The sequence below is a fragment of the Scyliorhinus canicula genome, chromosome 14 (genome assembly GCF_902713615.1).
Source record: "Scyliorhinus canicula chromosome 14, sScyCan1.1, whole genome shotgun sequence".
Classification (NCBI taxonomy): Eukaryota; Metazoa; Chordata; class Chondrichthyes; order Carcharhiniformes; family Scyliorhinidae; genus Scyliorhinus; species Scyliorhinus canicula.
In genome coordinates, this window is record NC_052159.1 from 45,944,116 (window position 1) to 45,959,807 (window position 15,692).

Here is a 15,692-nt window from a genome sequence, read left to right on the forward strand (position 1 = left end):
CTGAGGCAAAGAGTTCCACAGATTCACCACCCTCTGGCTGAAGAAATTCCTCCGCATCTCTGTTTAAAGGATCGTCCCTTTAGTCTGCTTCTAGTTTTTCCTACAAGTGGAAATATCCTCTCCACGTCCACTCTATCCAGGCCATGCAGTATCCTGTAAGTTTCAATATGATCCCCCCTCATCCTTCTAAACTCCAACGAACATGGACCCAGAATCCTCAACCGTTCCTTATACAGCAAGCTCCTCATTCCAGGGATCATTCCTTTGGATCCTTTCCAAGGCCAGCACATCCTTCGTTAGATACGGGGCCCAAAAGTGCTCACAATACTCCAAATGGGGTCTGACCAGAGCCTTATACAGCCTCAGAAGTACATCCCTGGTCTTGTATTCCAGCCCTCTCGACATGAATGCTAACATTGCATTTGCCTTCCTAACTACCGACTTTACCTGCACGTTAACCTTAAGAGACTCGTGAACAAGAACTCCCAAGTCCCTTTGTGCTTCTTATTTCCTAAGCATTTCCCCATTTAGAAAATTGTCTATGCCTAAATTCCTCCTTCCAAAGTGCATAACATCACACTTTCCACATTGTACTCCATCTGCCACTTCTTTGCCCACTCTCCTAGCCTGTCCAAGTCCTTTTGCAGCCCGCCTGCTTCCTCAATACTACCTGTCCCTCCACAAATCTTTGTATGATCTGCAAACTTAGCAACCGTGCCTTCGGTTCCTTCCTTCAGATCATTCATGTATATTGTGAAAAGTTGTGGTCCCAGCACGGACCCCTGAGGTACACCACTAGTCACCGGCTGCTATCCTGAAAAAGACCCCTTTATCCCCACTTCTGCCAGTCAGCCAACCCTCTATCCATGCCAGGATCTTACCCTGAACACCATGGGCTCTTAACTTATTTAACAGTTTCCTATGCGGCACCTTGTCAAAGGACTTCTGGAAAATAAATAAATCACGTCCAATGGTTCTCCTTTGTCTAACTTCCTTGTTACTTCCTCAAAGAACTCTAACAGATTTGTCAGACATGACCTCCCCTTGCCAAAGCCGTGCTGACTCAGTCCTATTTTATCATGCACTTCCAAGTACTCCGCGATCTCATCTTTAATAATGGACTCTAAAATCTTCCCAATGACCGACATCAGACTAACCGGCCTATAATTCCTCATCTGCCTCCTTTCCTTCTTAAACAGTGGTGTTACATTAGCCACTTTCCAGCCCTCTGGGACCCTTCCTGCCTCCAGTGATTCCTGAAAGATCATCACCAATGCCTCCACAATCTCCTGAGCTATCTCTTTTAGAACCCTGGGGTGTAGTTCATCCGGTCCAGGTGATTTATCCACTTTCAGATCTTTCAGTTTCCCCAGAACCTTCTCCTTAGTAATGACTTCCTCCTGGGGCAACCTTATTAGGGCGAACCCCCAGGAGTCCCCTTAATAGGTAGGCACCCCCCACCCCCCCCCCCCCCCCCCAAGACGCCCTTAATAGGGAGACCCTGGGAACCTCTAACTGAAGGAATCCATCACAGAGCCCTCCTAACTGAAGGAACCCCCCAGATGGTTTGTGGAAACTGCTAGTCACAGCCAACTTCTAGAAAGTCTAGAAAGGGCTGTCAGCTAATGGATCTGAATGGGGGGGGGGGGGGGGGCGTGGACGGAAGTCATAGCTGTCCTCCTTACAGAAATGGACAGGTGGAGCTTTAAGTTAAGTATTACAGCTGTAATTATTCTCTCTACATTCCAGACAGGCATCTCTTTTCTGGGTGGGGGTGATCCCTTCAGTCTGGGTGTCTCTGTGGGGGTGTGGGGGGGGGGGGGGGTCACTTTAGTCAGGGGGTCTCTGTAGGGGTCTCCCTATTACAGGAGTCCCTGGGGGGTGGGGTTTTCCTATTACAGGGCTCCCTCGGGGGAGGGTGTCTCCCAAATTCAGGGGTCCCTAGGGGACATCTCCCTCATTAGGAGATGGGTTGGGTCACCCCTGTACTTGGAGGAAGGGGGGCACCCAGACAATCTGGGTGTGGGGGAGCTGCTTTGCAGTGCCGGGGGAGGGTGGCCATGGAACTTTGCTATTAGGGCGCCCACTCGAAATGGCAGCCTGATAGCAGGATTCCGACAGGAATCCCTTGTATTCCTTGCCAGGCATAAATTTGCATGGCAAAGGATATGGAATTACTTACCGATTTGCACTCCCAGGGGGAACATAAATTGATTGCAATTCTCCTCAGGCAGAAGAACATAGAGCTCGATGCTCCGTTTCAGCGGCTAAGTGCCGGCTCGAATGGAGAATTCCCGGGAGTTTTCCAACAAAAAATCGGCGCCGAACCCTCACCGATTCCGGGACCAGTGAGAGGCTTGCAGTGGCGCCGGGTGAAACTCCCGGCTCCCACACCGAAAACAGCAAGAAGATGGCCAGGTTCCAGACCCGCATGCGCACGGATGCCAACCTACAGTGGTCATGCCGTACAACATGGCGCCGGCCGTCCGTGGGTCCGTCCCGCCGGCTTCCCAACCACTAAGTCCACACGTGTCCCGCGCCGTCGGAAACTCGGCCCATCGGGGCGGAGCATCGAGGGAGGGCCGGCCGATGACGCGGCAATGCTTTTGCAATGGCAGTGCCGAGCAAAACAATTACGCCATTTCTGAGGGGGCGGAGCATGGCTGACCAGCGTCAAACCGGCGCCGGCCCCGATTTGGTCTTTGGAGTTGATTCTCCGCCCGATCGCTGATTACGATATCGGCGTCGGATAACAGAGAATCCTGCCCAGTGTCTCCCAAACAGAGAATCCAGCCCTATGTGTTTACGGATTACATATTGCAAGTCACAAGCCTAATGTGTTGCAAATTCCTGAAGTAAGCTGTGCTGTCAGCAAGAAGCATGAAGTGGAGTTTAGGAATTGCCTCACATAAAGTAAAAAAAAAGATGGAGTCATTAAGGGTCGTTTGATTGAATCTCATTCCAGCCAATTCAAAACTGGGGTCCAGTAAATTGCAGCATTTGGCCAGCCTGTTCATCTAGCTGGAGAGATGCGAGGACAGAAAATAGAAAAATAATGGCTTCAAAAGATAGAAACAGATTAATAAGGGAACATTGGGAGAGCTTTATTATGATAATCTCAAGGTTATTTGACCTTTTAAACTGTTCAAGCTGTGCTCTTACACTGTCATTACTGTATCTGGAGTTCCTGTCAAAGCAGTTTGTAGTTTTCCCTTTTTTATCCCCCATGTTATCTATTCATGTTCTAAAAATAATCCTTTAATTTAAAAGGAGCTGTGCTATTTCAGTGAACCCTAAAATAAATGAGTATTTACGTGTCTGAAAACATTCATGACTTGAACGCTAACAACATCTCTCTCTCTCTCCATTCCTACATCCCACTGGAAAGGATATTGAGACATCTCGATGGCATAAGGAATTCTCCCAAACAGACCTGGTGTACAGACATCATTACAGGAGGTGGCCAATTAGCTGAATGCTGTCTCCTCAGTTAAGTGCCCACAGGGAAAAAAAAATGGGAAAAAAAATTCTCCAGATGAAGGAACAATGCCAAGGTAAAGGACAATGGCAGGTTTCAAAGTAAAGGACAATCACAGGTTCTGGGTAAAGGACAGTGGCAGGTTCCAAATTAAAGGACAATCACAGGTTCCAAGCTGAAGGACAATGACAGATACCAAGGTAAAGAACAAAGATAGGTTCCAATGTAAAGGACTATGACAGGTTCTGTAGTAAATGACAATGATAGGTTCTGTGGTAAAGGACAATGCCAGACTCCAAAGTATGGGCTGGTTTAGCTCACTGGGCTAAATCGCTGGCTTTTAAAGCAGACCAAGCAGGCCAGCAGCACGGTTCGTTTCCTGTACCAGCCTCCCCGGACAGGCGCCGGAATGTGGCGACTAGGGGCTTTTCGCAGTAACTTCATTGAAGCCTACTCGTGACAATAAGCGATTTTCATTTCATTTAATTTCATAAATGACAGATGCAAAGGTAAAGGACAATGATAGATGCCCACGAAAAGCATGCTCTACGATAGATGCAACAAGAACTCCACAGGTAGCAACTGTGATACCAGCAAAGCTGCTTGAAAACCATAGAGTCCGCATCAACCTCCTAAATATGTGAATTTGTATCTCCAAGTTGATGGCTGCAACAGATATAGGAGCTGGGATTCTCCGATCCTTACACGCCGGAATCGCGCTCAACGTAGGGGCGGAGAATGGGATCCGAGACCCACGTTTGGCTCCGACGCTGGGAGGCGATTCTCCGGCGACCGGAGAATTGATGGCAGTCGCGCACACGCTTTCGACGCGGCGCCAGTCGGGGACCGTTGAAAGAGGCCCCCACGGCGATTCTCTGCGGTCGGCCGGCTGAGTTCCGCCGGCGTGGTTCCCACATGGTTTCACCCGGTGGGAGCTTGGACTCGCAGCTGCGATGGTCGTCCTGGTGGAGGGGGCGGGGGGGGAATCAGACTCCGGGGGGGGGGGGCCTTCACGATGGCCAGGCCCACGATTGGGGGCTACCGATCAGCGGGCACACTCAATCTGGGGGGGGGGGGTGGGGATCTTCTTCCGTACCGGCACGCTTTGTGGATCCGCCATGTTGCACGGGGGCCAGTGCGAAAATGGCCGCCACGCGGAGGCGCGGACCCGTGGCCAGAAATGTAGGGCCCCGTATCGGCAGCAGGAGCTGCGCGGCGCACGCCGGGGCCCTGCTATCCCTCTTGACGTCGGAGAATCACTCCGGATTGTTTGAAGAAAGTCTGGAGTGATTCGCCTCTGCTTTCCGGCGGGCATGGGGACATAGCCCCATTTTTGGAGAATCCTGGCCAGGGTTCCTTTCACTCAGGAATGCAGTATGTGGTATCTAGATTTTAATACATACATGCTGTCTGCTCATCCTTTCACATCTGACACAAAGTGGACTACTCATAGGAATTAGGTGCAGAAGTAGGGAATTCACCCCTTCGAGCCTGATCCGCCATTCAATCAGGTCGTGGCTGATCTCTTGTGGCCTCAAAGCCATCTCCCTACTTGTTCCCCACATCCCTTTAACCCGGTTGTTTTTCATCAGAAATGTTGTGTTCCCTGGTTCCCCCGATGATGAAGACGCACAGAGAACATACAATGATTTATTGTCAAACACGTGGAAAGGTAACCAACAGATCTATATACAAAGTTATTCAAGTTCCTAGGGAGCTACTCGAAGCAGGACTATCCTACTGTACGCCCTACTACTAACTGCCAAGTCACGTCAGTCACATGATGCACGTCTGGCATCACCCACTGGCTGTAGGTCATACCTATAATTACATATAAACAGCTTTGTATATTTATACAGCTATCTACATTTTTGTGTGTATGGATATCACCAAATACTAGCAAAACTTTTGTCATTACAGAGTTCCACCTTACAGAATGCTCTTACATCTTACCCCCAAGATGCTAATGGGCTGTAGGCAAGTTTGGAGACAACTTGGTTGCAGGCTCTGTGTTCTTCAGAAACTCTCTAATTTTGTTTTCTGCTTGGAACATCAACCCACATCAGAACTTGAAAGTCTCACTGCGGTGTTAGCAAGGTAAATAACAGGATTTTGTAATCTACAAAACAACAGGCATACAAACATACGAAATAGGAGCAGAAGTAGGTCATTCAGCCCCTCGAGCATGCTCCACCATTTGATAAGATCATGGCAGATCTTGTGTTTCGAGTTCTACATTCTCATCTACCCCCATATCCTTTGATTCCCTTACCTAACAAGAATTTATCTCCTGTACCTTAAAATATTCAATGACACTCCCTCCACTGCCTTCTGAGGCAGAGTTCCAAAGTCGTACAATCCTCAGAGAAACAAAATTCTTCGAACTCCTGTCCTAAAAAGGTGGGTCCTAATTGTAAAGCAGTGGTCCCAGTTCGGGACTCGCCTACAAGAGAAAACATTCTTTCTACATCCACCTCTTCAATACCTTAGCAATACCAAGACTTATAGTTAAGCCGCTAATATCACTAGCTGTTTATTTTCTTGCTTATATTGTGTGTCTATTATATTTTGCAAGGCAGAATCTACAATATGCAGTTTAGCATATCAAAAAATTCTCTGTCGCACTCAGTTGTCTTGAAAATTGCTCCAGGGTTCAACACAATACTTGACATGAAATGTAATAAGACAGAGAAGTCACAAAGCAATATGTCCAAGTTCCTTTCATTTATGCTTCAAATTTACATAAGTCTTTAAATCATGTATTACAATATTAGTGTCTTCAAAGGCTGACTCCCCATAGTCCTCAAAAGTACTATACTCGCCGTCAGCAATGCTAATCTTCTCTGATTTTCTGCTTTTCATTATGCTACGTTTAAGTCTTTGCCATATATTCAATAGTTTGAAAGGAGAGAGAGAGAGAGAGAGAGAGAGAGTGTTACAAGACTCGGTTTGAAATTGGTCGAAATCAGAGAAAGCCCAGCCAATTTGTTGTGCGCCAATGCATTTTACAACTGCTAATGATGACCATGAGAAGATGTGGCTACAGATATTTTATGAGGAATATTTCCCCTGTTCATTACTTATAGCTAAATAGTAAATGCATCGATTTGCAATTTATAATTTTGCTACAAATCACAAACAGTAGTGATTTGTCCCATTGAATTGTAAGTAATTTACAGTCAGACTACACTATTTAGTTGACTCAACCCACAATATTATTACCTGTGGACTACATTCTTTCCTCTCCAAATCCACATACCATTGGAAAACCTCTAAGGGTGGGAAGTTAATACAATTATAATTTTGAATTCCTCTCTATTTGGAACAGGAATTTTCTTTGTTTTCTTTATTAAACAAGAAAACATCTGATAACCCTTTCACAACAATGTCTTGATGATCTTGGTGTTAATGATCAAGAAGAAGAAATTGAAAGAGTAGATTTATTTTGTAAGGCTGACATCGATATATTAATAAGCAAAAGTGAAGCCAATTCTTTTTTAATTGATGTTGGCTCTCAGCATAGTGGATCCATCCTAATTGTGCAATCAATACTTCCATAAAATATGCAATATTTTAAAAATGGCCCAGAATAAAACATGAATATGTAGGATCTGAGTAAATGAATCCTTCGCTATTACCTTGTGCTTTAATTATCTCAATCTTATTAATTGCAGCACAGAAGCTGTTGGAAATGGCACTAAATCCAAATAAATATCCTCTCTCTGACATCACTTAGCCAGCAGGTACTACCTACATGGAACAGTGCAACCTGAAATATCTGATGGTGCTAATCAATAGGCTTAACATATTACCAAATAATCAGAGCTAATTGGATAACCATCTCTGAAACTATACCTGATCAATGTTAAAGAAAGAATGAGGATTTATATTAATTTCTGTTCTCAAGACATTTCAAAGTGTGCTGCTCCCATTTGCGGGGCAGTCAGTGTTTTTATGTCGGAAAGCGATTTGCAAAGTCTCGCTAAATTATCAGATTGCACATAGAACGTCCAGAAATTTACAGAAAAGGCAGAATCTCCTCCCATTAAATATCTGTCTTCAGTCCCTGCTCCAAACACTTGAGGTAACCCAAATCTTAGCTGCCAGTGTCCTAATAGGCACCAAGTCCCATTCACCCGTCACCCAGACTAATATCAGTTCCCGGGAAAGCAGTGTCTTGGTTTTAAAATTCTCAGATTTGTTTCCAAATCCCTCCATGGCTTCCCCCTCGCTATCCCTGTGATCTCATCCAGCCTCACAAACCTCCACAGTGTGTACATTCCTCGAATTCTGGCTTCTTAGGCATTCCCAGTGATTTTGAATTTCAATTCGATAGAAATTTAAAAAGATGGAAGGAAGTTTGTGAGAAGCACACCAGCTAGAACTGGTTAGGCCCCTTTGGTCATGTTTATGGTTTTCTTCCCTAATATCGCCTTATGTGGCTGCATGTCAAATATTTATACATAACACTCCTGTGAAGGACCTTGGGATGCTTTATTTTGAGAAACCAGCAGAGGCCCACAAAATCTTTGCAGTGAAATGATCATCTTCATTACAACAATACTTCTTTAAATCTACATCCCATGCCATTCTATCCCACTCCTCTCATACCATTCCATCCCCAATTCTTTTCGGCTCTCTCATATCAGCCCCATCACTATACAAACTCCTTCTTCTTACACAATTCCAGTCCTCATCCCACACCTCCCTCTCCCCACCTCAAGCTGTTCCATCCATCCCACTGTTTCCTGTTACACATCCCAACCCCCTGCCAATCGTCAAGTGCCCAGAACCAAGGCTGGGGGGAGGTGTTGAAAGCAAGAGCTGGTGACCAGTAAATGAGGTGCATGTGTCAGACTCCACTACCAAACCAAACCACTGACCAATCAGAAAATGCAGACAGGCAGGAACCGTGTGTTGTTATTATAAAAGCACTATACAAATGCAATTGTTGTTGTTATGAACAGCAAAAGTAAGAACACTCAAGCTATTGCACTATATGTCCACCGAGTTCGGAATCCTGACAGGAAAGAGAAAAGAAAAAAAGTCACATTATGATAATCAAAGACTCTTTGGATGGTAGTGACCTGTAAGTAGAACTGTATTAGTGACTCACACTATTCAATCAGCAACCAGTGTTCTGCTCCTACATTAACCATGCCTAGAAGCTGCGGCAGCTCATATGAAACAATACAACATCATCTTGTCATCATGGTTTAGAAACAGCGACACTAGACCCCTACAACAGCAAAATACTGAAGATGCTGGATATTTAATATAACATTTTAACGCTGGAGATGTTCAGCAGATTTGGCAGCAGCTGGAGAAACCAAGTTAACTTTTCAGGTCAATAATGACTCTTCATTGCAACATGGAGTGCTCAAAAATCTAATCCTCTTTAAATGTGCAGGTGAAAGGTAAGGTGAGGAAAGCATAAATAAGAAAGTCTGTGATAGGGATGAAAAACAGGATAGATTAGATGCCAAAAGGGAAGACTGTAAAAGGCAAAAGGAAGCGGCAATGGGAGAGATAAAGAAACAAAAGGTATGTCAAGAGGAGGTGCAAATGGAAAATCAGAATCACACCAACAGCTGTCATGCAACAAAAATGATCGGGGTTGTGGTGATATGCATCACTGTAAATACACAAGGGGTTAATGTAAATACACTTAGACTAGCTAGATACTAGAGGGAGCACCAGAGACAGGACACACAGACATTCGACCAATAGGCCAGTAAGATAGGACACGACCAATGGGCATTCAAGATACACACAGAGGTGACACTACCACAGGAGGGCATTACACCAACCCATATACAAGGACACAGCACACATGGGGCGAAATTCTCCGACCCCACGCAGGGTCGGAGAATCGCTCGGGGCCGCCGAGAATCCCGCTCCCGCCATGTCCAGAATTCTCCCACCCATCAGACGTCGGCGTGCCGCCAATCCCGCCGCCCGCCTCGGAGAATGGCTGGGGCCGGCGGGATGCAACGATTTTATGTGCTGCCGTTATTCTCCGGCCCGGATGGGCCGAAGTCCCGCCGACGTGGCCACGGGTCACGTCGGCGTTAATTAAAGTAGGTATTTAATGGCGTCAACCAGTGCTGATGGTTGACGCCGTTCAGCGTGGAGGTTGGTGACAGGCCGGGGAGAGAGAACTGACAAACTGCGAGTGCCGGTGGGTTTGGGGGGTGGGGTGGTGGGAAGAGAGAGAACTGACAAACTGCGAGTGCCGGTGGGTTGGAGGGGGGGTGGGTAAGGGGAGGGGAGAGGGGGCAGGGGAGGGGGGAGGGGGAGTGTGGGGAGGGGGGAGGGGGAGGGGTGGGTGGGAAGAGAGAGAGAACTGACAAAGAGAGAGAGAACTGATAAACTGCGAGTGCCGGTGGGTTGGAGGGGGGTGGGTAAGGGGAGGGGAGGGGGTGGGGGGAAGGGGAGGGGAGAGGGGGCAGGGGGAGTGTGGGGAGGGGGGAGGGGGAGGGGTGGGTGGGAAGAGAGAGAGAACTGACAAAGAGAGAGTGAACTGATAAACTGCGAGTGCCGATGGGTTGGAGGGGGGGTGGGTAAGGGGAGGGGAGGGGGAGGGGGGAAGGGGAGGGGAGGGGGGGCAGGGGAGTGTGGGGAGGGGGGAGGGGGAGGGGTGGGTGGGAAGAGAGAGAGAACTGACAAAGAGAGAGAAAACTGACAAACTGCGAGTGCCGGTGTGTTGGGAAGAGAGTGGCCCATACGGGCCCGGAGAATATGGGATGTTTTGCGGGGCCCGACGCCGAAGTCATCAGCGCCGTTTTTGCCCGCCGGTCCTGGGCATTGCGACGGACATCGGAGAATTTCGCCCATGATCTCTCTCATTCCAGTGGAGACACTCAGTGAGTACACAGGGTTGATTTGAAACATATCACACCCACCACGTGGATTGTAGCAAACTGGTTAGAGAGTCTGAGTAGCTATAGCAGGATGAACAGGAGAGTCGAATCCAAGTAGGAGAATCGTTAACAGTCTAATAAATGTCTTAAAGCTATCTCCAAATCTGAACCTTCCTTTGTCAGAGTGCACATCAAGGAAGCAGCTTATACTACATCAAGAGCATAACAAAACAGGGGTTATGATCTGAAATTGTTGAACTCAATGTCAAATCCAGAAGACTGTAAAATGTCCATTTGAAGGATGAGGTGCTGTTGCTTGAGTTTACACTGAGCTTTATTGGAAGTGTGGAAGGCAGAGGACAGAGAGGTTAGAGTGGCAGTGGAGCAGATAATTAAATGTGAGGTGATTGGAAGCTCAATATATCTATCCACGTACAGGGATTGCAAAATCTCTACTTTTACCTCCATCCTTCTTGCTGCGCAAGACTCTAAATACAACTTCCAGGTAACACATCAATTTACTTACTTACATTTCTTTCAGTTCAGTACATTGCGTTCGCTGCTCGTGAGGCAGTCTGCTGCACAACGGGGAGATCAAACGCAGACTGGATGACAGGTATGCAAAGTACCTCTGCTCGGTTTGCGCTTCCAGTGGCCTCTCATTTTACTTCACTGCTCCACTCCCACGCTGACCATGTCCTCAGCCTCCTACACGTTTCCAATGATGTTCACTATAAACTCGAGGCACATCTTTCAATAAAGCACGTTGCAGCCTCCTGGACTCAATACTGAATTTAACCATTTTGAATTATAATCTCGATTTTTCTTTTGAATGCCAGCTGGTAACTGATTTAAAGGTAGCACTTTGGGTTGGTTGCCAACACAATCCTGCCTCTCATCACTCTTGCCAAAGACAGGGTAAATGTGCCAAGTGTTACCTGCCCAGCAGCTGTCAACTGGCTAATTAAGGGGCCTGGTTCCTGATGCCGCCAGGATTTTCCGGACCTCAGATGAGCCTCCCGGTGAAGCCGGAGCCTGGCAGTTACCTAGTTGGGGTCATCCGGAAACAGGCCAAAGGACCATCTGTTGGAAGCAGTTGAGAGGAAGTTTGGTAGAGTGATACCTGGAATGTGTGGGTTCCTGACTAATGAAGAAAGGGTGGACTGACTGGGCTTGTTTCCATTGGAGTTTAGAAGAGTGAGAGGTGACTTGATTGAAGTATATAAGATCCAATGGTCTTGAGAAGATGGACATGGAAAGAATGTTTCCTCTTGTGGGCTTGTCCAGAACTAGAGGGTACTATTTTAAAATTATGCCCTTTTAGGACAGAGATGAGAAGAAATGTTTTCTCTCAGAGGATTATGTGACTTTGGAACTCTCTGCCCGTTGACAGCGCACTCTCACTGCGGGTTTCACGGCAGCGAGAGCTGCATTCAATGGAAAACCCTTTTGATAACACCGGGGCCAGAAGATCCCGCCGCCGGCCAATGACGAGCCACCTCGTTTTGCGACAGTTTGCGTGGAAAGTCCCACTCTCTGTCTCAGAAGGTTGGGGGGGGGGGGTCATTGCATATTTTAACGGTGGCGGTAAATAGATATTTGTTAGGCATGGGAATCAAAGGTTATTGGAGGTAGATGAGAATGTAGAACTTGTAACACAAACAGATCAACCATGATCTTACCAAATGGCGGAGCAGGCTCGAAGGGCCGAATGGCCTACTTCTGCTCCATTTTGTATGTTTGAATCTTCATATACCCCTCCTTGAATCACAGGGATAAATAAAACTAGGGCTGCGGTTACATACCATCCAGTGCAGAATACTACCCCCCCCCCCCCCCCCCCCCCCCCCAACCAACAATTACGGCCCAGCATTTATGGCCTTCTTTATTTTTGCAGACCATTTCAATCACCACCTCCAATTTGAGATGCCATTTCACTTCCCTACCAATATCAGCAGCACTCACCCTTCCCAGTGGAGCTGACAACCATTCACAGCTTCAGTCCCTAGGAACGTAGTCTGTTAATGGGCTGCCTTTCATAGAATCATAGATTCATAGAATTTACAGTGCACAAGGAGGCCATTCGGTCCATTGAGTCTGCACCGGCACTTGGAAAGAGCGTCCCACTTAACCCCACATCTCCACCCTATCCCCGTAACCCTGCAACCCCATCTAACCTAAGGGCAATTTGGCATGGCCAAGCCACCTAACCTGTACATCTTTGGACTGTGGGAGGAAATCGGAGCACCCGGAGGAAACCCACGCACACACGGGGAGAAAGTGCAGACTTCGCACAGACAGTGACCCAAGTGGCTGCAAAGGTGTGCAGCAGGTCAACACTATTGAGGTCAAGACTTGTTATTGATCCAACAGCAGAAACATTTTAGAATTGGTAATATTTCACCTGTTAACTCTGTTTCTCTGTCCACAGATGCTGTCAGACCTGCTCAGTATTTCCAGCATTTTCTGTTTTATTTGATAGACCCCTGTTAGTTAAGCAAGTCAATCCAGTGAGTTTCTCAGCCACAGCAAGCAGAACATGTCAAGGTTCAATCCTCCAGTTTATGCTGATTTTTAAATTTTAACAGTGGAAATAAGATAAACTCATCAAAACTACAGCACAGAAGGCATTAATTCAGCTCACTATGCTGTTGTTAGCTCTTTAAAATGAACTATCGACTCTAGTTAAACATGTGTGGCTGTGTGTGTATATTGTGTGTATTTCTATGTATATGTATGTACATGTGTCTATTCATCTGTTTGTGCGTATGTATCTGAGAGTATCTATGTGTGTGTATATCTGTATGTGTGCATATGTGCCTGTTTGTATATAACTATCTGTGTATATATTATATGCATGTATTGCGTGTGTGAATCTGTGTGCTTATACGTATTTTTTCTATCGGTGTGCATCTCTGTGTATATTTATCTGTGTTGGCATATCGTTGTGTATCCATGTGAGTGAGTGCATGTCCCACAATATTGTGTAAGAGCAGGAACAGCTTGTCTGTAAGGCCCTGACAGACAAGCCACTTACTAACAATGTGTTAAGTTTCATATGTCAACAACGAACTCTTGTTAACGGCCATTACACCTTGAAACTAGAGGGTGCTTGGTGCCACAGAACCTTACCCCAATAAAGAGCCAAATCCTTCAGGAGAGAAGGCACAGTGACAACTGGGAAAAGAAAGGGAAAACAGTGAAAAATATTGAAGAAACTAACAAGAACAATGAAGAGATATATGAAATGACAATATCAAAGAACATAGAAGAAAGTAAAGTATTCCATTAAGTACAGAATTAACAGAAGGAGAATTAAGACAGAGATAGGGCTGCTAAAGGATGAATAAGATAAACTCACAAGAGGTGATACAGAATTTGCAGTGACACTGATGGGCAGGTGTCCATACCACCTGAAATTGCAGTTGATTAGATATGTGGGTGGAAATATAGTGAGTAAGTTTTTGTCTGCCTCGTATAATGAATGGTGAATTGGGAGATAACACCCACTCCAGCCTGGAAAGGTTAAGACACAAAGAATTCAAAACTATTATCACTTGCATAGCCACTGGCAGTTCCATCCCTACCCTGCTTTGAGGTTGCAGGTCTGAGCATCCCTTCAAAGATCCTGGGTGAATAAGGTCTCCTGTTGAGAACCCTGTCCTCCTCCATCTACGGGCATCTTGTCCTCTTCTGTGTGGCCTCTGCTCCATCACCTTCTCGTACTGCATGTCATGTGATAACACTCGTGACAAGGAGCAAGTGGTCTGACCAGAACCCTTGAAGTCAAAACCAAGCCTTTTTCCACATTCAGCATCACTTACTCCCTCCCCGCCAATGTTAAATAACTCAAAACCTTCTCCATACTCAGACATAGCCAGTTGAAATTAATCAGCAACTAACCTGACAGCATTGATGCTCCTTTTAAATGGTGCTGCTGGGGTGCTCCGCCCCACTGCTGAATGCATATTTAACTGTACGTGCTTAAGAGCTGGAGTGACAAGGTCAAAACTGGCAACACCGGCATCAAATCAGCATTACTGATGTCATGATCTGCTCACTCTACAAACTTCTGGCATGGACTCCTAACACCTACATTACTGACATCCCCAAAATGGCTTCTGGCATGATTCACACACGTACAAGACCAAAACGGCATCGGTAGTACTGATTTGGGTGCTACATAGCCAGCTTTTTAAGAGCTATGCTTCTATTTATAAGGCCAATTAGATCTTATCGACTTTTCAACAGGTTTGCCAACTTTATAATTATTCTGTGCCCTCTCGAAGTACGTTACTATCCTCCTCACTATTTATTACATTTTGCGTCACCTATAAACATTTAAATTATATTCTGTACATCCATGTTCAGGTTGCAAATTTATATCCAAATCAGTTTTCCTGTAGCTCCCTCCAGTCTGATAAGCAACCATTCACTATCACTTCCTACTTTCTGCTGTCCATTAGCCAGTTTTATCTTTATGCAGCCATTTGTCCTTTCATACCACGAGCTTTAATTTTGAATACAAATCTATTACATGGTACTTTATTCGGTGCATTTTAAACATCTAGATATGCACACCAACTCAATAGCTGAGTCAACCCTCTCCATTTCTTCAAATAACTCAATCCTGACTATGTATTGTAAATTTTATTAATTTGATGGAATCTAATCTCCCTTACAGCTGCCAACTCTAGGTGTTATGATAAAAAGTTCCGCAACAATTTTGTGTGCAAATATGGATGAAGGCATGGACCTTCGTATCCAATTAGCTCGGTGATCTAGTACCGCAAATACTCATTATTTACCTGCAATTTCCTGACCAGCTTGCCCTTGAATGTGAAGTGCGGTGGAATTTATCGATGTTCTTTGGCTCTGGAATGCAAGTCTGCTTTTTGCTGAAGGAAGCCTCGAGATAGCACCGAGACCTAATGGTGGCCTGAGAGTCTTGGGTAATCTAGAAACAGCTGGATATGATGCCGGACTCGAGCACTCTTCAGGAACTGAAGCCACATTCTGTACAGGACCAGTTTGACCAGGAGCAAGGGTTTCTGTCTAAAGATATGCAAGAAAGAAAGAAAGAATGTTTTACTTAATCCACTATCACATAACTTCCACAATTATATCAGTTTAGGTAAACACACAAATTGGTGCGGCTTTTATTGTGTGACCAACCCGTCTGACTATATCAATGAACAGACTATCCAATAATGTTCCTGAGACATACAAACCATTGACACAAAAGTAATTTTTTAATAACACATATGATATATTTTTATCTGAAAGGTTGTCAGTTTACATAATTTTACTTTTATCTTATTTTGCATCTACCAGGGTCAATGCTTATAAGC

The 15,692-nt window shown here is 45.7% G+C and overlaps 1 protein-coding gene across 1 annotated transcript in view; it reads right to left on the reverse strand.

Annotated features, from left to right (window-relative positions):
* LOC119977218 overlaps positions 1-15,692 on the reverse strand; it is a 469,907-nt gene that overhangs the window by 207,877 nt on the left and 246,338 nt on the right. Inside the window, exons 5-6 of the mRNA XM_038817936.1 lie at positions 15,150-15,396; positions 13,474-13,518 (exon numbers count right to left, since the gene is read on the reverse strand). Coding sequence (XP_038673864.1) covers positions 13,474-13,518; positions 15,150-15,396 — 292 coding nt within the window. The remainder of the gene's footprint in view (positions 1-13,473; positions 13,519-15,149; positions 15,397-15,692) is intronic.